At 41.7% G+C, this 19939-nt stretch overlaps 2 protein-coding genes and 2 pseudogenes across 2 annotated transcripts; 3 read left to right on the forward strand and 1 right to left on the reverse strand.

The window, feature by feature from the left end:
* Positions 1-1530: 1530 nt before the first annotated feature.
* Positions 1531-4134, reverse strand: LOC115671209 (uncharacterized). Its single transcript, XM_030592704.2, has one exon. It carries the CDS (start codon positions 3955-3957, stop codon positions 2053-2055), a length of 1905 nt encoding a protein of 634 aa, XP_030448564.2. The 5' UTR covers positions 3958-4134; the 3' UTR covers positions 1531-2052.
* Positions 4135-4994: 860 nt separating this feature from the next.
* LOC130136090 (mitochondrial import inner membrane translocase subunit TIM17-2-like) lies at positions 4995-5997 on the forward strand. The gene has a single exon (XM_056306135.1). The coding sequence runs from the start codon at positions 5047-5049 to the stop codon at positions 5722-5724; it is 678 nt and encodes a 225-aa protein (XP_056162110.1). The 5' UTR covers positions 4995-5046; the 3' UTR covers positions 5725-5997.
* Positions 5998-9729: 3732 nt separating this feature from the next.
* On the forward strand, positions 9730-10914 carry LOC130136019 (probable 3-hydroxyisobutyrate dehydrogenase-like 1, mitochondrial; annotated as a pseudogene).
* A 2876-nt stretch (positions 10915-13790) lies between these two features.
* LOC130136048 (L10-interacting MYB domain-containing protein-like) lies at positions 13791-15729 on the forward strand (annotated as a pseudogene).
* The last annotated feature ends 4210 nt before the right edge of the window (positions 15730-19939 follow it).

The raw sequence follows: 19939 nt of genomic DNA on the forward strand, positions 1-19939 counted from the left end.
GGGCGATTTTTAAGTTGAAAAGATGACATGACCTGCCTTTCGGTGGAAGTAAATAAATAAGAGCATGACAAATCGGTTTGGTCTATTGGAAAACAAAAAATTATGCAAAAATTCACTTCACCTTTCATGGTTGACGTGATGAATAGAGTTAATCATAACTGAGATAAATGAAACGAAATTCGACGAGAAAAATATTGCACGTTAATGTTGAGGTTCGTGTAATTTCTCCATGTGTTAAGATAATGTTGGCAATGGTAGCATTTCGCGAATTTGAGAAAGAGGACACATTTACAGAGGCAGTGGGAAACAGAAATCTGCTTTCCAGCTTAAATTTTGCGAAGGACAAGGAAGACACTAGCTTTTTCGGGGCTTGAACTTTCCACGCTTAGCATGAAAAGAGATGCCATCCTGGTTCGATTGTCTGCACAAGACACGCCATTGTCAATCCACTTGAATTTTTGAACAAAGCTCTTCTGTGGTGATTTTCTCTTCCGGGCAGTTGCGAGCGCCCGCTTAGGCGACATCTTTACGTGGTTTATCCACCTGGTGGAATCGACCGTAGTTGATGACCGCGATGAGAAGGCCCTAGATCACACCACCCTCAAATTTGATTCACGGGATGGAGTACGCATAAATCCGTCAACGACTCGGACAACTTCACCTTATCTGGGATATTGAAACGGTCCCAAAGCTCAAGATCTATACCCGTTCGAGTTGACTGATCATAAAATGAATACTCTTTGAGAGAAAAAAAAAACCATGCGGCTATGTATGCCTCAGCGGACTTAAGAAAGTCCTTAAAAGGCTTCATCTCGATTCTCGTCCGGATCTCGGGATCACCGAGATATAAAACTTTCATAGGGTATTTCCTCTCTTTGGGGAAGACAGAAATATAGGAAAAATTAAGGGTACAAGGAGTGCCCAGCGTTATCATCTATGAACATGACTGCGGAAACTGCAAAGGCCGCAGGGCCCGTTCTGTGTTCTGTTCATGGATTCGTCCTCTCTTTTCAAGTAATTAGCGTAACCAGGCGTAGTCCCCATCACTGAATTTGCATTATAGTACCCGAAAATATAGCAATGATCCCAAATTAATTCCGATTGCTAGTTTACTGCAGCATTAGGGACATGGAATCCAGCAACCGGGACAAAATTGCAACCTGCTTGACAAAATGTGCATGTTCTCTTTAGGAAAAGAACAGAACGAATCTGGAATTCAGTTCCCCGATAAAAAGACAACATATCAACTGCCAAAAACAACGAACAGCTCGAGAGAGGTTGCAGAGGAAACTCTCCATCACCTTATTGAGTAACACAACCTACGAAAGGACCCAATAACTTACTTCCTGGAACATGCACTGCAGAAAAGTTGCATGAGGAAGCTCGGGCAGGAGGGAAGAAAAGCATCACATACTTTCTTCAACTTCATCAAGGAAAAAACTGGAATTTCCGTCAAGCTTTGACATCAGCTGATTGCATAACTTATCAAACGGGAGGGGTTAAAACTTAAGAATTTGGCTCAACCTCAAATTCCATAAGAATCAAGCAACTAAGTAAAATTAAGTAAGGGTATGTATCGAAAATACACAAACAAGATCTCACATTCTTCCACTGCTAAAACATAAGCAAATCTGCATCTATAGCTCACCCGTATCACTTTTCTGCTGAGTTTGTAGATGCAACAGTATGTCTACAGAAATCTCACATTTGAAAAAGGAGCAAAACGTAAAACCTATTGTAAATCAACTGCATTACCCTCACTCTCCAACATATGGCCAAAATCTGGCAACTTCATTTAAGAATGCAAGATGCTTCTATGTAGTCTTTCTTGCCATTACCTCCATCCAAATGAATACCAAAACCCCAATTCCGGAAGACATGCCTTCTCAAAAGAAAAGAAAATCCCAAGAAAATGCCTAAAGGGAAAGGAGGCCCATAGAGCCAATGCAGGAGAGGAAGGGTGACCAGCTGACATGGATTCTCTAGCTTATACACATATAAGCAATTTTACACTTGAAAAACGAACTTGAACTCGCTTGCCATGCAATTCTATCAACCAGTCAATTCATTGGCTACACAAGGTTCCTTACTGTAATTGGCGCCTATCAGGTGATGGAGAAGCACACCAGCTGCAACACTGACGTTTAAGCTCTCAACAGCCAAAAAGGACCGGAACTCCTCGGCCGAGTCATTTGTTTCCATGCCCTCTTCCGCATTATTGGCTTCTCCGGCAGTTACGTCTGAAGAGATGTTTCCTGGGATCCTGATCAACTGAGTACACGATCTCTCCACCAAAGGCCTCAGTCCAGTGCCCTCACTCCCAAGAACAAGAATGGTGGGTACACCAGGTGAAATGTCATTCAGAGGGACAGATTTAGAAGAAACCGATCCTCCAAGGACTCTCCAACCATTTTCTGCTGAGGATGTGAGGAATTGCATCATGTTCTTGCAATATCTGAGCTCCATCAACTCCAGAGAACCAGCACTTGCTTTGCTAACCACACCACTTAATGGAGCTGAATTTTTGGCACACAAGACCACCCCTGAAGCTCCAAAGAAATAGGCAGACCTAATGATTGCCCCCAAGTTCTGAGGATCTGTGACCTCATCCAAAGCTACCCACAGAGAACCCTCATCCTCAAGGGATACAGGATCAAGTTCCATTACCTTAACCATTTCTAATGGAGAAGCATCTAAAACTAGACCCTGGTGAGGACGGTTGTCAACAACCATGTTGAGATCGTGCTTCGATGCTTCCTTAATGCTTAGCCCAATCTTCCCCGCCATTCTCAAGACTTTCTCGAATCCCTTCTTATCCTTCTTCTTTCTGTTGTTACTACTCAAATCCAGCCCTTCTTGGACATACAATGTGTAAAATTCTCGCCTTCCTGCTGACAGTGCTGCCAACACTGGACCAACGCCATAGACGCCTTCACTGACTAGCTTTGGCAGACTCGATTCACTTGCTTCATTCCACATCTTTCTTCCCCAATCTTCCTGCTTATTCCACCTTGTGAGTCTCGGATTCTCTGTCCGTGGTTTCACATCCACTACTCCTCTCACTTGCGTCTTAATTGCATCCCACCTAGGATCTTCAATTGTCTCTGCCTCTTCAACTTCATCTTCTACATCTTCTCCATCCTCTAACTTACCAAAATCATCACGCCTCCACGTGTGATCAGTATGTTTATCGACCAATAAATCAGTCCCCGCTATCTTATCCGCCCTATTCATCCTGAATGAACGTTTCTCCCCATCAAACTGTTTGGTTGATTGTACCCAAGAAGAACCACTACTCTCTGCTGCCTTCTGCAACTTTCTTGCCGATTCTTCCCAAGAAGAATGACTAGTCTGTTCCCCAACCACTTCCTTGGTTTTCTTTGATGCTAACCAGGGCATGGCTTTCCCAGCTCTTGTTGCACGACTCGCGTCACCGACCCTCCGAGAGTTCAAAATAGCTGGTCTCTTATGCAACTTTCTCGTGGATTCTCCCGAAGAACGACCAGCCCGTCTGTTATACACTTTCACAGACCTTTCCACTTCCACGGTCTCCTTTGTTGCCAACCAGGGAAGCACTTTCCCAGCTCCTATCGCACCACTCCCATCCCCGACCCTTGGAGAGTCCACACTCGAAAAGTTTCTGCCTTCTCTCAAAGAACAACATCGAATGGAACTCTCCACTCTCGACCCACTCAACACACTCTTTGGTCCGGCAAACCCAGCTGCAGATCCACCGTTCCTCTTCGAAAAGCCAGATTTCTCATGGGATCCCCGACTAAACCCAACAGAGACACCACCGATGCGTGTGGAAATGGCGTTCTGGCGAGGTTTTGGGAGGGACCCAGAACCCCAAAAGTTTCGGGGACTCGACGGGCGACACTGACTGAAGCACGTCCGTCTCAGGCAAACTCTGACGGTGAAAGAAAATGCCGGGCACTTGGCAAAACCAGTGTTCATCGTATGCCCAGGAGCACCAAGAACACGAACCTCAAAATTTGCACGGTGAGCAGGAGGAACTGAACCTGGGAATCGTTTTGTTCAGCGATTGCTCGCCGTCTCCAATGTCATCACCAGGCGCGGCGACGAGGTTCGAGCGATCAGCGAGCCGTGTTCTGGGTCCTATCCTATCGTGCCGTTCCGTTCCGTTCCACCGCGAGCGCGAGCTACAAGCTGCTGCGATATGCGAGATTCGATTTGCAGGAGCGAGGTCTGCCGAAACGACGCCGCGAGGTCGGAAAAATCCTGATGGAGTTACGGCGTTGCACGCGCACGTGCAAATGGGGGGAAAGGCGCGTGGAAGGGGACCGACATGGACCCATGTTGCCGAAAACACCCTCCAGAGTGAAGGTTAATTACCGAAGATATCTTTTTTTTTTGGCACATTACCGAAGATATCTTGGGAACATATAATATAGGAATAAATATACCGTAAATAGAAGGACTTGATTATATCAATTCGATAAGTTTCAGAACTCGATTGTATCAATTTGACAAATTTTAAAATTTGATTGCATCAATTAGATAAATTTCAGAACTTGATTGCACTTTTCGAAAACTTTAGAACTCAATTACACTCTAATGACAAGTTTTAGAGCTTTCAGCGATCGTAGTCGATTTTCCCTTAACTCGGAAAACATCCGAAAACCTTTACGATGTACAGATATTGCACTTGGATTCGCATGTTTGATTTCCGTAGGGCTTTCGAAATTCGGATAAACAGGTTTTACACGTTCCGAAAACTAATTTCCTAACGTCGTGGAGCGGAGGGTCAGATCCGTAGTTTCCTCGAGTGGCGAAGGGCTTTTCCGTCCAAAAAAAAAGGGGGGGGGGGAGGATCGGTGGTGTACTGTGCACGCAAAACTTAAGAAGAAAAGTTGAACCCTTTCTTGCTCCTCTCTCTCTCTTCGATAAGCTCGGCTGGCGAGAAGCCCACCCTCCCTTCCTCTCGCCACAAGCTGAGCAAACCCTAGAAGCCCCTCTCTCTCTCTCCTCTTTCTCTCTCTAGAACCAGGTGGTGCAGCAGCATCGCCGCCGCCGCCGCCGCCCATGGGGACGCCGGAGACCTCGCGGGAGCCCTGCCCCGACCGCATCCTCGACGACATCGGCGGCGCCTTCGGCATGGGCGCCGTGGGGGGCTCCGCCTTCCACTTCATCAAGGGCCTCTACAACTCCCCCGCCGGCGCCCGCGTCCTCGGCGGCACCCAGGCCGTCCGCATGAACGCCCCCCGCGTCGGCGGCAGCTTCGCCGTCTGGGGCGGCCTCTTCTCCGCCTTCGACTGCACCATGGTCTACGCCCGCCAGAAGGAGGACCCCTGGAACTCCATCATCGCCGGCGCCGCCACCGGCGGGTTCCTCCAGATGCGCCAGGGCGCCGCCGCCTCCGCCCGCTCCGCCGTCTTCGGCGGCGTCCTCCTGGCCCTCATCGAAGGCGCCGGGATCATGATCAACAAGCTCCTCAGCGCGCCCCCCGGCCCCCCCATCATCATCGACGAGCCCGTCCCGGGCATGGTCGGGATGCCGGGGCAGCTGCCCGGGCAGATCCCCGCGCAGATGGCGTCCACCGGTGATGGAGCGTCTACCTCGGGATCGGATTCGGGCTCTTGGCTCGGAGGGTGGTTCGGAGGGAACAAGCATGAGACTGCGGCAAGCAGCGGCGGCGGCGGAGCGAAGACGGAGATTTTGGAGAGTTACGATACCCCGATGCCTTCATTTGAGTACAAGTAAACATTTTAGGTTCCATAAAAATTGAAGCTTAAGTTTTTAATTAGACGTTGTCAGGAGGGATGATCGTAAGATGGGGCTTCCGAGGGCTCTGGTTTGAACGATGTATTGAAGGTGATATGTGTGGTTCTTATTTCCATTTCGCAATGAAATTTCGATGTCTTGGGCATCACTGTAATATAATGCGATGGCAATTTTGTCTGGATTTTGCTTGCAAGACGGGCTAAATTAGTTTAGGGCTAATAAACATTAATTGGTCAGACTGATTCGTTTCTATGTTCGAGAGCTGTCCATGAGTGGAAACTGACAAGTAGATTATGTGATATGAGCTTATTTGTTTGTGAACTCGATTTTACTTGAGCCCACGCATTGGCGATTATTCATAATGGTCTTCTTATGGTAAAAGCTATTGTGTGTGTATATATATATATATATATCATGATGGGCGAAAGTACATCTAGCTCTTTGGCTTGAATTTGTCTATATGACTCGATTGGCATCCCGAGCTTGTGATGGTTTTTGTTTTCACTCTGTACTTATGGAAGAAAGTTTCTTTGCTGCGCTAAATGACATTGCCTGTGACTTCTGGCATTTGACCGCTTCTTCGGCCAAGGCAAGCGGTGGTAAGTTCTATTGGCACCCATAAGAATGTGATGTATGAAGTATGGCGTTCCTCCTGTCCTTCTAGACACCTGTGTGCAAGGAGTTACTTGCTTGTGGTAGTATGCTAACATGGGCACTGGGTTAAATCTGTTCTAGATCTTGGCGGCATAGCAAAATGGTCAACTGACAGGCACATGTCATTGATTTCCTTTATTTAATCGCGGAACATGCTGCTGATATAAAGCTATGGAGTTCCTGTTTTGTTGTTGCTTCTAGTAACTATTTTATATTCCTTACCAAGTGTGGTGCAAAATACATTTCAGATTTTAATTTTTTGATTTTGCTCGAGATGCAGCCATTGCAGCTAGTCCTTTTAGTGATTGGGGTCCAATAGCTTATTAATTCAATTGTGCTCACTCATTCCTTTGATCCGCCTTTTGATTGGGGGAAAGGTTGATTTAAGGAGTTAATGCACTAAGTCACTTGTGTTGTGTGAGTCAAGCAGGCTAAAAGGATGAATTTAGAACTTCACACAGTTATCTGGTTTCAGCCTTGATGGGATTTTCATATTTGGTAAGTTAATATTTTTCTTTTGCTGTGTTCTTCTTTTTGATGTTCACCTATGATGGTGCCTCCACTTGATTGGGGGAAAATATTGATTTAGGAAGGAGTTAATACAAACATAAGTCCAGCAGGCTAATCACCTATATTATGGATGAATACCCCCCTACTTTACTTTTCTTTTCTTGCTGTCTGGATATGGTGATGCTACTGATTGGCACACATCTGAGTGCGTTCTTACTGGTTTAATGATGTCCCGATAGAACGAGCTGAAGCCATGTGCTATATGATTATCTTCTAAGGTTCTGCTGGTCTTGCTTCAGCATGTCTTGAGTAATCTAGCTGTTGCTTCTCTTATTGCGGGAGTAATTTAATATTCTCATACCTTGAGTTTTAATTCATGAAGTTTGTCTTTGGTTTGTTCTAGTCATTTCATGTCTGGCTGGTTAAGCCTTGGAGTATTATTTTTCTCTGTTACTGGGTTTACTTACAGTGAATTGTACTGATCTGGAACATAGTTTTTTCGTCTTTGTTAATGCTTGGGTTGTCTTAACAATTGCCACTCTTGTCCGCAATCGTCGACCATAGTCTGGAAACTACGTGTCAAAAGATACTAGAAATCTGATCACCATTTTGAATGGCTTCTCAGCTCAATAGTAGTTGTTTTTCGCAGGTAGAAATTTTCAGTAGTTAGAGATCATTCAATTTGCACTGCTCTTGCTCAATGTACTCAGCTCGCGATTATTTTGGATCTTTAGCAAGCCGGGTCATTCCAGCTCTGTATTTGAGTGTTTTATCAGGTGTATAAAGTTCTGGTTGTATTATTTGGTGCTTTCTATTAGTGTTCGAAGTGGAACAATCTATGTCCTCTGGATGGCTGGAAAAAATCAACCAAGAACGTGGAAAAACAATTGAGGAGGATTGCGAAAAATCAGAGTTATGTCTGGCAAAAATCCAACATCAGGAAGTCTCATTTGTGCAAATTATGACCTTACATCAGAAGTGAAAAAAATGAGAAACTAAAACTATGGTCTGTGTATCGTTGTCGTGTTCAATTTTGGTCTCAGGGTCATATTTAGCGACTATCGTAATTGAGCTAATCTCTCATGGCAATTTCAGGTCAAATTTCTTGCTTTTATCCCAATGCAGATGGAACCGGAGATTATATACATGGCCAAGTTCAAACTGAAACGAGTTAGGTTAACTTAATTCGCATATTCTTGTACCGAAGCTCGATCTAATATCACAAGTATTAAAAGTCTTTGTCGAGTACTTGATAAAGCTCTTAAATCTATCGACCACGACCATAAGTTATCTAAAACTTGACTCGACGTCCAAATGACTAACTCAGAATAAAAATAAGTGGAATCAATTTCGCGTGTTCATCGAGTCGAGCCTAAGATGCATGGTAGAAGTTGGGTCGGCATTTCTTTTCTCGAGTATTCCACGGAATAAGAAAATCACAAATGCCATAAATTTGCGAGAAATTAGGTCTCTTGGAAATTTATCTTTGCGAAGAGACGAAGTTTTATGGAAGTAATATCTAACAATAGAGAAAAACTATAGTGCCTTTACTATACATGGGAAATCTACCGAAAACATAAACCAAATGGCGTGAAATTCTTAATTATGGCAAGTAAATCCTACATAATTAAAAGAAAAAGCCAAAAAAAATAAGTAAAGTAAATAAATTTGGGACCATAAATTTGAAATTTATCTTTCGGAAGAAACGAACTTCTATGGAAGTAATATCTAACAAAAAAAAAATCTATTGCCTTTAATACACATGTTAAATCTACAAGAAACAAAAACTAGATATAGAAAAACTAAAAAATAATGAAAGTAATTCGAGACCATCACTTTGAATTGCAATTGAACAATTAAGGATGATTTAATCTTTTTGATGAAAACTTGGTAGATTTAGTCATTTTTTTTTATCATGAGGTTTAGGAGTAAGCGGTTCCAGGTTCCTTACAGGTTTCATGTGGAACTTGCCCTGGAACCTATCCTCGGGTACAGGTTCCTTATTTTTTGGAACCTGAAACCTACTCGTCGGAATTTGAAACCTGAAATTTATCCTGTCACAGGTTCCGATGTCTAACAAGTTCTTTTATTTATTTATTTATTTCATTTCGCCAAAGAGAATATAAAAGATTAGTTTTTCTGGTATTACGATTCAAATAAATATAATTAAAATGAGGAGTAATTGTGTGAATCGATACTATGAGCAAGCGGTTCCATGTTCCGTATAAGTTCCATCCATGATAATAAGTTCCTCATTTATGGAACTTGGAACTTATCCTATCACAAGTTTGAGAGTCGGTTCCAATGTCTACCTAAGTTCCACTTGCATTATCAATTGAACAATTGTAGTGAATCATCATTTTTAATGACTACCACTTTCTGTTATGATATACTAATCACAACTTATATTTAGACACACGAAGAATATGAAATATTAACAAGTTATAAAATGAAAGCTTGGATTAGTGGTTCCAAATTATATACTTATCATCTAAGTTAAAATATAAAAAATTTATTTAGGTTTCAGGTTCTAGGTTCTAGGTTTCACTTACCTAGAACCTGGAACTTACCCGTCGAAATATGTTCCTCAATTTTTTAAATTTGGAACCTATTCTGCACACCTTGAAACCTATAACCTATAGGTTCTCACGGGTCAGGTTCTCAGGTTCCAGAGTAGAACCTGAAACCAGGCCCATCCCTAATGAGGTTGATATAGTCATATAAGTGTGGAAATAGTGTAAAAAACCAAAAAAAGGAAATTTCATTTGGTAATTTTTCCTTTTTCGCTAAATGCTCCTCCTCTGCCCCCTGAAATGATGGATGCCAATGCCTTCTTCGTCACTGCCACTCACTGAACTCCTCCGCTAACCCTCTCCTCCCTCCTCCGCCGCCCTCTCCCTCCTCCTCCGCCGCGCCATGTCGTCCACCGCCGCCGCCGACCCCATCACTCCCTCCAGCACCCGAGTGGGCTGGATCGGCACCGGCGTCATGGGCCACTCCATGTGCGGCCACCTCATCCGCGCCGGCTACGCCGTCACCGTCTTCAACCGCACCGTCGCCAAGGCCCAGCCCCTCGTCGACATGGGCGCCCGCCTCGCCGACTCCCCGCGCTCCCTCACCGCCCTCTCCGACGTCGTCTTCTCCATCGTCGGCTACCCCTCCGACGTCCGCTCCGTCCTTCTCGACCCCTCCTCCGGCGCCCTCGCCTCCCTCCGCCCCGGCGGCGTCCTCGTGGACATGACCACCTCCGACCCCTCCCTCGCCGAGGAGATCTCCGCTGCCGCCTCCGCCAAGGGCTGCCACGCCGTCGACGCCCCCGTCTCAGGCGGCGACCGCGGTGCCCGCAATGCCGCCCTCGCGATCTTCGTGGGCGGCGACCCTGCGACGGTCCGCAGGCTGGAGCCCCAGTTCGCCGTGATGGGGAAGGTCAATTACATGGGAGGCCCCGGGAAGGGGCAATTCGCGAAATTGGGGAATCAAATCACGATCGCTTCGACGATGGTGGGGCTGGTGGAGGGCATGGTTTATGCCCATAAGGCGGGGCTCGATGTCGGGTTGTTCATAAGCGCGATATCGAGTGGGGCTGCGGGCTCCAAGTTGCTGGATGTTCATGGGAACAGGATACTGCAGAGGGATTTCGAGGCGGGGTTCTATGTGAACCACTTTGTGAAGGATTTGGGGATATGCTTGAAGGAATGTGAGAGGATGGGGCTCGCATTGCCCGGCTTGGCGCTCGCTCAGCAGCTTTACTTGTCGCTCAAGGCTCACGGGGAGGGGGATTTGGGCACTCAGGCACTCATTCTGACTCTCGAGCGGCTTAACAATGTTTCGCTCGAGAATGCGGGCTCCTCCAATATATGAGTATGACCTCTGCTTAGTGTTCTTATTGTGTAGTTATATTGGTATACATGGATGGATCATCATTTGCTATATACCAACAGTAACATTTGCCCTCTGTTGTATTGGTGTTTTAAGAGGAGTGGATTACTATGGTTGGCTATTGAATGTATAATTATGTGCTTCTATCTTTGGAATGTATGATAGACTGACTACATAAAGGTTGGGATTAATATGTTAATCAGGATTCGTGAGACGAAACGGAGTGTTTATCAAATGATTTGTCAGCTTGGACATTGTCCTCACTTTTTATTGCAATTTGATGGTCACCATGGTAACTCTCTGGATTCAAAACAGTTTATGAGTTGTGTAGCAATACATGGAAAGGAGAATAGTATAACTATTATGGGCCTGCTGATGAGCTCTTGGTTTTCACATTTGGTTGCGGTAGCTAGACTTGTTTACTGTCTACGGACCAAAGTAGGTACTGATTTGTTTGGGTAGGAAGGGAAATAGATTGCGGTATTCACATTCAGAATTTGAGATGAGAGCATTTTCTGTGAGAAACTCTTCCATTCTAGTAATGCACCCATGGTTTATATATTTCTTCTTATTCCTAGAAAAATTGTTAGTTCATTCACTGACTAAAAGCAACTTACAGTATCAAAGTGGCCATGATTTTCAGGACTGATATCTCCAATTTATCACTTAATTTGCGGCTGCCGCATTGGGCCAATAAATCAGGAATTTAGTTCCTTCTAACCCAATTGGATCTAATCGTGGATACCTTTGTGTGCAAGAGTTTTATGTGTTTGATGACACTACCTTCCTTCTAGCTGCCAACTTTTGTATCATTGATGGCATCTATGATCATCTCCAACACAATTTCTCTCTGATACTGTAACAAAACCATGAGAATAGCAACGTCAGGTGATCATGGTTGAATTAGCTTAGTTCCTTTCTTCAACAGCTTCCCTGTATCATCTCTGTCCACAAAAGCCAGTACAAGTTTGTGTCAATGGTTCTCAAGGAACAGGATTTGAAAGTGAGCAAATCATGTCGCATTAGTGCTCAGTGGTGACTCCAATTAGAATAACATGTAATCTGCTACAGGATAAGCAGGTACTAATGTGATCTCACAATTGTGACCACGATCGTGTGGCAAAGGGCACATATGAGCATCTAATAAGGCCCATTGACACCGAAATAATTCTCACTGTCTAATGTTCCGAATATTGTACTCTCGTCAACAGTCCATTTTTTTGTGCATTCTCAGAGATACTTTAGGGAATTTTCTTTAAGAATGTTGTCTTTCTTTTGGGCTTGTGCAAACCCTCTACAGATTTAGTTCAGAGAGAGAGAGAGAGAGAGAGTTTTAACCAAATGTTGCTGTGCCTAATCTCTTTGATGAAAAGCTTAATGATTATGTAAATCTGATCTAGAAAGTTTGTTGACTATGCAGAACAGATAATGTTAATAGGAGGGAGGGAGGGTCCTGAACTGCTCATATATGTTGTCTTTCTGTTGGGCTTGTCCAAACCCTCTACAGATTTAGTTCAGGAAGAGAGAGAGAGATCCAAACCCTCTACAGATTTAGTTCAGGAAGAGAGAGAGAGAGAGAGAGAGTCCTGAACTGCTCATATTTTTAAGCAAATGTTGCTGTGCCTAATCTCTTTGATGAAAAGCTTAATGATTATGTAAATCTGGTCTAGAAAGTTTGTTGACTATGCAGAACAGATAATGTATTCCTATTAAGTAATAATCAGAAAGTGAGTAGTTTTTGTGGACTTCCAAAGCAAGTGCTTTGATTCATGTACATGAATTATTTGATGTCTTTTGATATAATTCTTTGGTTTGTCAAAATAATTTTGCCACAGAAGCATTAGGAGTAGTAAACGAGAGTCCCTCTGTTTCGTGTGTACACAGGTGCTTGAAGCATGCCATAGGCATTGTTTATGTCTGTTGTTGAGATCTATGATAATCTTCTCCTTAGTCTATGATGACTCGGTTTGGGAACTGCTCAAAGGGTGCGTTTGGTTCAGCATTTTGAAAGCTCCTTGAGGAAAATTTGGGGTGTTTGGCAACCATTCCCAAGAGGCTTTGAGGTGAAAGCTGGCATTGAAAGGCTGAAAGCTCAAGGCTAGTAAGGAGTAGCTTTGAGATTTCAGTATTTTCGGAATGCTAAAGGCCTCAATTAATGAAAATTCGTCAGTTGCCTATTATGCTCTCAAAACCTTAATAAAAATCCAATTTTACCCCTTTTAAAAAGTAAAACCCCAGATCTAGTTCGTTCTTTCGCTTCGCTCTTTGGCTCTTTCATCCTGCTCCTGCACTTCGCTCTTGCGCTGAAAGTGCGCGCGTGAGAGCCGGAGGAACCAAGCGAAGCAAGAACACACGCTCTGGACTAAATCTAGTGTCTGTGCCTGCGGTCGAAGCCAGTCGCAGCTGAATATCTTCGTCGAGCAATTTCGTCTTCATGAGATTCTCGAAGTCTTTCAGTGTCTTCATTTATTAGCAGGTAACCATTTGGATCTCCCCAAGGTAGGATACGTCGATTCATTGAGACTCAATCTTATGATTGTTCTGTGTTGCCTTTTGCTAAAGCTTCAAATTATTATTTCAATTGTTGTCTATTATTTGGTCTCAGATTTGTCGATTCGACTCTAGCAATTTTTAGTTGGGTTTCTCATGTTTTATTCCTCACCGATTGATAGGAATTCCTGTTTGTATTACACCTCACCCATCATGCTCACCACCTGTTTGACATTTTACCTCAGAGATGACACCATACAATGGTGAATTAGTTGGAAACTTAGTTTGGTTGCTCTATAAGAGCTTGAAGAACACTCTGAAACTCTTTTAGACAATGAAGGCTCTATAAAATAAATCGATTGCCCAAATATATAAATACACAGGCTTACCAATTAGGAAGTCTTTTATAAAAAAATAAATAAATTAGGATGTCTTTTAGAAACAATTTTATTGTCTGGTATCTATGAGCTGTTGTAAAATGGAAGCACAACCATATCAACAGTCAAAAGCAAGCTTAATTAAAAGAAATGAAATTCCCTAGTCAATTGCTTGAATTAGAAAACAGAGGATCGGCATGCTAGAAAATTGTGGCCTCCCAACCTGAGCAATTTTGTCGAAAGCACAATGGCAAGGGAGGCCTTCAGATTTTATCTTATTTCTAGGAAGATTGTGAGTTTTCAAAAATGGAAAAGGAAAAGGAAGAAACACGACCGCGGAAGCTTAACTAGATGGCCTCTCCTATAGCAAGTACTTATTTTTGGACTGGACCACCTAATTCTATATTCACAATTTATATGATACTTCTATCCTAACTAGTCCGATTGAACTAAAAAGTTTTTGTGAACTTAGTGTCGCCCCTTTTCCACACTTCTAACAGTAGAATTGAACATATTTAAAGGTAACTTCGACAATTACGAACATAATGTTCGACGATATTTACCACCATAGAACCCGTTAGAGCTCGGAGTGTGTAGCTTCAACGTCTTCTTCCCCTGTACCTTTAGACCAAAAAAATGATTCACATATTGTGAATCATCAAAAACATTAAAAAAATAGCACACTGTACCTTTAGACCAGAAAAATGTACGATAAGACTTAAGGCTATACTTGATTCAAGTTCTTGCTTCGCCCTTGCTCATTCTAAAAAATAGGTTTTCTTTTCTTGTCAAATTCTTGATTTTCTTTGTTCATCTCTGAAACTTAATTTGTTCTTTCATGCCACAAATCTCTTGGACCAAAGAAATTTTAGAGTCTGCTTCACATCTTAGTATCTTTACAATAATCTTCAACTTTAATAATTATAAGACTGGTAGCATACTATCATGTTTATTGATTTTAGTTGTGAATGTAAAATGCACTCGTATTGATATTGATTCTACTTGTGAAATTTCACATATAATGATTGATGGCATGTGTACTCATAAACACTTTTAATAATGTCAATTGCACTCGTATCGATATTGATTTTAGTTCGTGTTACTAGTAGATGGCAAGTTCATCCAAAGAAAAGGCATTTTGGAGCCCAAAAGATGTAGAAATCTTTTGTAAGTTGTGCATTGAACAAATTGATAATGGAAATCGTCCTGCAAACAATAAAAGGGATGGATGGACAGTCATAATTAAGAGGTTTGAGGACTTAAGGAGCAAAAAGTATGATAAAAGTCAAATGAAGTGTAAGTGAGATATTCTTAAAAAAGAATGGAAAAGATGGAGGATATTGGTTTTGAAGGAAATAGGATTAGGATGGGAATCCAAAAAAGAATACCATTGAAGCAAGTGATGCTTAGTGGGAGAGAAAAATTCAGGTTTTTTCCCATTCTTTTGTTACTTTCTTTAAAGTTAATCTTTTATGATACAATTCACGAACATGTTTATCATAACAGGAAAATCCTAAGTTTAGAGTTTTTAGAACGAAAGGAATACATCCGGATCTTCAAGTTTTGTTGGATAGAATGTTTGGAGATACAGTTGCTACCGGAAATGTCACGTGAAATCCTACACAAGGTTTATGTATTGATGAGGATATTCTTCCACACAACTTATTATTGATGATTGTGCTGGATCTACTGAAAATGATACAGAGTCTAATGTAGGTGAAAAGATTGTTGAACAAGCTCAAAGTCATAAAAGAACACCGCAGAGTTCAGTGAGGCAACCTCGAGGAAAGAATGAGAAGAAAATGACCACAACTACAAAGCTAGCAACGCAAATGGAAAGAATTTGTTCAGCTATTGAAAGTATGAGCCATGCGAGAGAGTTTGATCCTTAAAAGGAAATCATAGAGACGTTGAAAGCCATATCTGAGATTAAGCAAGACAATGAGTTATACTTTTTGCACTAGATCATTTTGCAGAAAAGAAAGACAATAGGCAAATCTTCATAAACATGGATGGCGATCAAGAAAAAGTCAAGTGGCTCAAACATATGTTCCCACAACGTAGTCATCACTAGGATGGTAGCTACTTATTTGAATTATTTCATATGCTACGTTAGTGTAATGTGAGACCGATTTGCACTACTTATTTGTATTAGTTGGTGAGACATGTTTATGTTATATTGTGAGACCTGTTTCTAATTGGTATTCCCTTTATCAAGTGGAGTTTTCATAGATATGATGGTTGACAAGTGTTCTATCGATGGATGTTCTAGATAATTTGTTACATTCTTATTCTAATTCTATTTTGTTACTTTAACCGGTTATGGATGATTCTCCTGAAAGGGAAAACCATGAAAAAGATAAAGAGGAATATTGGCTACTCTATGCAGCCGCACATACAAGAGGTGTTTATCAGGCAACATACCATCACAAAACACCAAGCATGACCTCATCATACATAGGCCTATGCATAGTTAAGAGAGTTGATGGGCATTGATGCTAATCCAATAAGGTATTTTCAAATGTTTAGAATGGATATGACTGTATTTAATAATTTAAGGCATGATTTAGTGACACGATATGTTCTCTAAGTATCTAGGAATATTGATGTTGTAGAAATGCTAGGAATGTTTCTCCATATTTTAGAACATTGTATAAGTAACAGGTTAGCACAAGAGCACTTTTAGCACTCTGGGAAAACCATGTGCAAGCTATTTAGCTTAGTTTTGGATAAAATATTTGAAATGGGAGCAGATTTGATCTAACCATCCGATCGACAATTTGGGAGAAGTTCTAAGAAAGATAAGAAACAATAAAATATTTTATCTATATTTTAAGGTAAGTTACGATTATACAATAGAAAAGATAAACTAAAAATAAATCAAGTAATATTTGCGTACTTGTTTTAGGATTGCATTGGAATTATAGATGGTACACATATCCCAGCCGTGGTACCTAGGAGTGACCAACTTCGTTTTATCCGTCGAAAAGGAACATCGACGCAAAATGTATTGGTCGTATGCAATTTCAACATGAAATTTACTTATGTTTGGGCCGGTCGGGAGGGAACAACTCATGATACTCGTATCTTTTATGAAGCCATTAGGAGACGTGATTTACAATTTCCTAAAATCCGAAAGGTTCGTTAATTTGTGGTTTTTATACATTCATATGTCCATGTGGTATATGTTGATTAAATTTACAATATTTTTGTGTAGGTAAATACTATTCAGGGGATTCTGGATATCCAAATCCCATGAGTTACTTGGGTCCATACAAAGAAGTTAGGTATCATTTGCCCGAGTTTCAACGAGGTCCGGTACCTACAGGCTATAAAGAAATGTTCAACCGTGCCCACTCCTCACTATGATCAGAAATTGAGCTTGCCTTTGGCGTATTGAAGAAGAAGTGGAAGATTCTAAAGAGTATGCCAAGTTATCCATACAAAAAGCAAGTGAAAATTGTGATAGCGATAATGACTTTGCACAATTATATATGAAAAAAATGCCGTGAATGAATCACACTTTGCAGAAGTAGATTTAGATCCCAATTTATATACCGATGATGTAAATGAGGAGGGTAGTGTTTCAAATGATAACTCTGCTTCTGACATGACATGTTTACGTGATCAAATAGCTATAAGTTTATGAAATATTTAGGGATGTTTGTAATTTTTAAGGATAATGAATTTCTTTCGTAGGGACATATGTTACCACGTTTATTGCAACGAAAGTGTTCTTATTTGGATCTCAATTTATATATCGATGATGTAAATGAGGAGGGTAGTGCTTCAAATGATGACTCTACTTTTTACATGGTACATTTATGTGATCAAATAACTATAAGTTTAAAAAATATACAAGGTGGTTCGTAATTTTTAAGGATAATGAATTTCTTTTGTCGGAGCATATTTTACCACGTTTATTGGAATGAAAGTATTCTCTCTTTTTTTTAATTTGAGAAAGAGACCACTTTGAGGTGAATTTTTTCCATTTGAATTTGTCTAGCAAGAAAATGAAATTTTATTTTTTAATAAATTTTTTAACACAAATTGTTGTCAATATTTAAATTTGCAGATTTTTTTTTCCAATTTTAAACCAATTAAAAATTAAAAAGCTTAAGTTAATCATCCAAAGGCACTTTTCAAATGTGTTTCCACCAAACAGCTTTTTACTTAAAATTGCTTTTCAAAGCAGAATTTACCAAACAGTCTTTTCATTTCCCCAAAGTCTTTTAGGCTAAACTGTCATGCATTTCCCCAAAACCCCTTGGAAATGCTGTACCAAACGTATTCATAGTGCTTGTACTTGTTGCAACTTGCAACCCACTGATGTTTGGGGTTGTTGCAACCCACTAACGTTTCTTGCTCGAGATCCCTCCTAGATCGGCAAGACAACGACCTGAATGGTTCTGATTGATCCCCGCTGGTCCTGGCGATTCTTTGTAATGTACGAGTCAAATGGCCAAGCTTTGAATCTTCGCTATGCCCTCCTATTCTCCATTGTCAAAGCTTTTGATTAGTTTCCTGATGTTCGCCTTCTGGATGATGAGCAAGTTGGTCTTTGGTGGAGCTGAGTGCAAGTGCAAATTTTCCACAGCGTGATCCGGTGATGACCGGTCGAGCCTTCTAGATGAGTAAGGAAGATAAAACTTGGTTACATCGAGCCCGCGTGATTGAACTGAACCAATACTCATTGCTAGTTCCAGCACATCCTAAAGTCTGTGATTGATGGTCCTAATGAGTCCAACGTCGCATGGAAGGAATTCATCTTGGACCATATTAGACGCTTAGCCTCTATGTTTCTGAAAACTTAACTAACTCAATAGTAGGAGATCGGCACAAAGTTGCCAACACTTCTAGTAATCTGCCAGCGCGTATTACACAGGTTACTATCATCAACACGCTTAGACATGCTTAGTTAAATATGTAAATGTGTTACCCCTGTCAACACAGCACATTTAAATACATTTCAAGCCGTTAATAATATATAACAGATAATGAGCATCTAGAGAAACCCAGCGAAAATCAAAGAAAGTACCTAGTCACTTACACACAGCATCAACTATTGCGCTCACATCCAAGCATGCATAATGGATCCTCAACAATCATGCTCTTGTACTAGTCACGATTGTTGGAATTCTACTGTCCAATCGCAGTGAAACAGAGAACAGGAGTGTTGGACTACCCATTTCAAACACGGCAGCAAAAAATTCATGTCTAAAGCTGGCTGACCATACTATTGTTGGTTAATCTGACACGATTCCTATAAAGAATCCATCTCTGGCTATAGTTACCAGCGGTATCTGGCCTAATTCCGGATTCTGAGACGGGATACTCTCTCTCAACTAACAGCAGTTACGTATCCAACTATCGGTATTCAGCAATTAACAAACAGTTTAGTCGCAAGTGGAGGTTGAAACCATAAATAATTCCCCTAAGAGAGTGCTTTCCTGACATTTGAATATGAACTCCTATGAGAGGTTGCACTGAAGATAGAGTCCGTGCAAGAATTGACTGAGTAAAAACAAATCATTAACCAGAAAAGATAAGATTCCACTGACTCATTGAGAGAGAGAGAGTTTGACCCAAAAAAAATTTGAGAGAGAGGATGTCGGGTGCATTTGGAAATACTTTGGAGGGAAAGACTTTGGAAAAAACTATATTTTGTAAAGGATTTTTACTTTTTTTTTTAGAGAAAAGCTCAAACCATTTGCTGGCACCGGTGGAACTCAGCCACCGACGAGCCAAATCAGCCGTTGGCCAGCTTTACCTGAGGTCGCCTAAGGTCGCGCGACCCAGGCAACGCCGCTCGAGGTTGCGTGACCTCAAGCGAGGCTGGCCGGCACCAGACTAGCTTGCCGATAGCCAAATCTATCCTCGCTGGTGACGTCACATGAGATGGGGACATTTCCGAAATTATGAAAGTTGAGCGAGGGCAAAGTTGGGAGAAAAGAATTGTATTTGCATTCTGGAAATGCTCAAAACTCAAAACACTTTCAAACCTACCTTGGGCCAAAGGCCTAAATGCAATTGCAACTTCCCAAGCTCTTCAAAAAATTTACCAAACGATATTTGTATTTGCCCGGGGGACTTTAGACACCCTTGACTACATAATTTTTAGGAGAAAATTGTCCAAAAAGTCCTAAATCTATTGCACTTTTGCTAATTCAATCATGACCTTTTAATTGTATCAATTGAGTCATAAACCTTTTCACGTTTTACCAATTGAGTCCATCCGGCCAACTTTCGGCCGGAAATCGTACGCGTGGATGCGGCCATCCTAC

The sequence above is a fragment of the Syzygium oleosum genome, unplaced genomic scaffold (genome assembly GCF_021117445.2).
Source record: "Syzygium oleosum isolate NSW1041296 unplaced genomic scaffold, Sole_v2.1 Sole_v2.41, whole genome shotgun sequence".
NCBI lineage: Eukaryota > Viridiplantae > Streptophyta > Magnoliopsida > Myrtales > Myrtaceae > Syzygium > Syzygium oleosum.

Coding starts and splice junctions, on each gene's coding strand:
- LOC130136090 (XM_056306135.1), top strand. CDS start 5,047: ATGGGGACGCCGGAGACCTCGCGGGAGCCCTGCCCCGACCGCATCCTC.
- LOC115671209 (XM_030592704.2), bottom strand. CDS start 3,957: ATGAACACTGGTTTTGCCAAGTGCCCGGCATTTTCTTTCACCGTCAGA.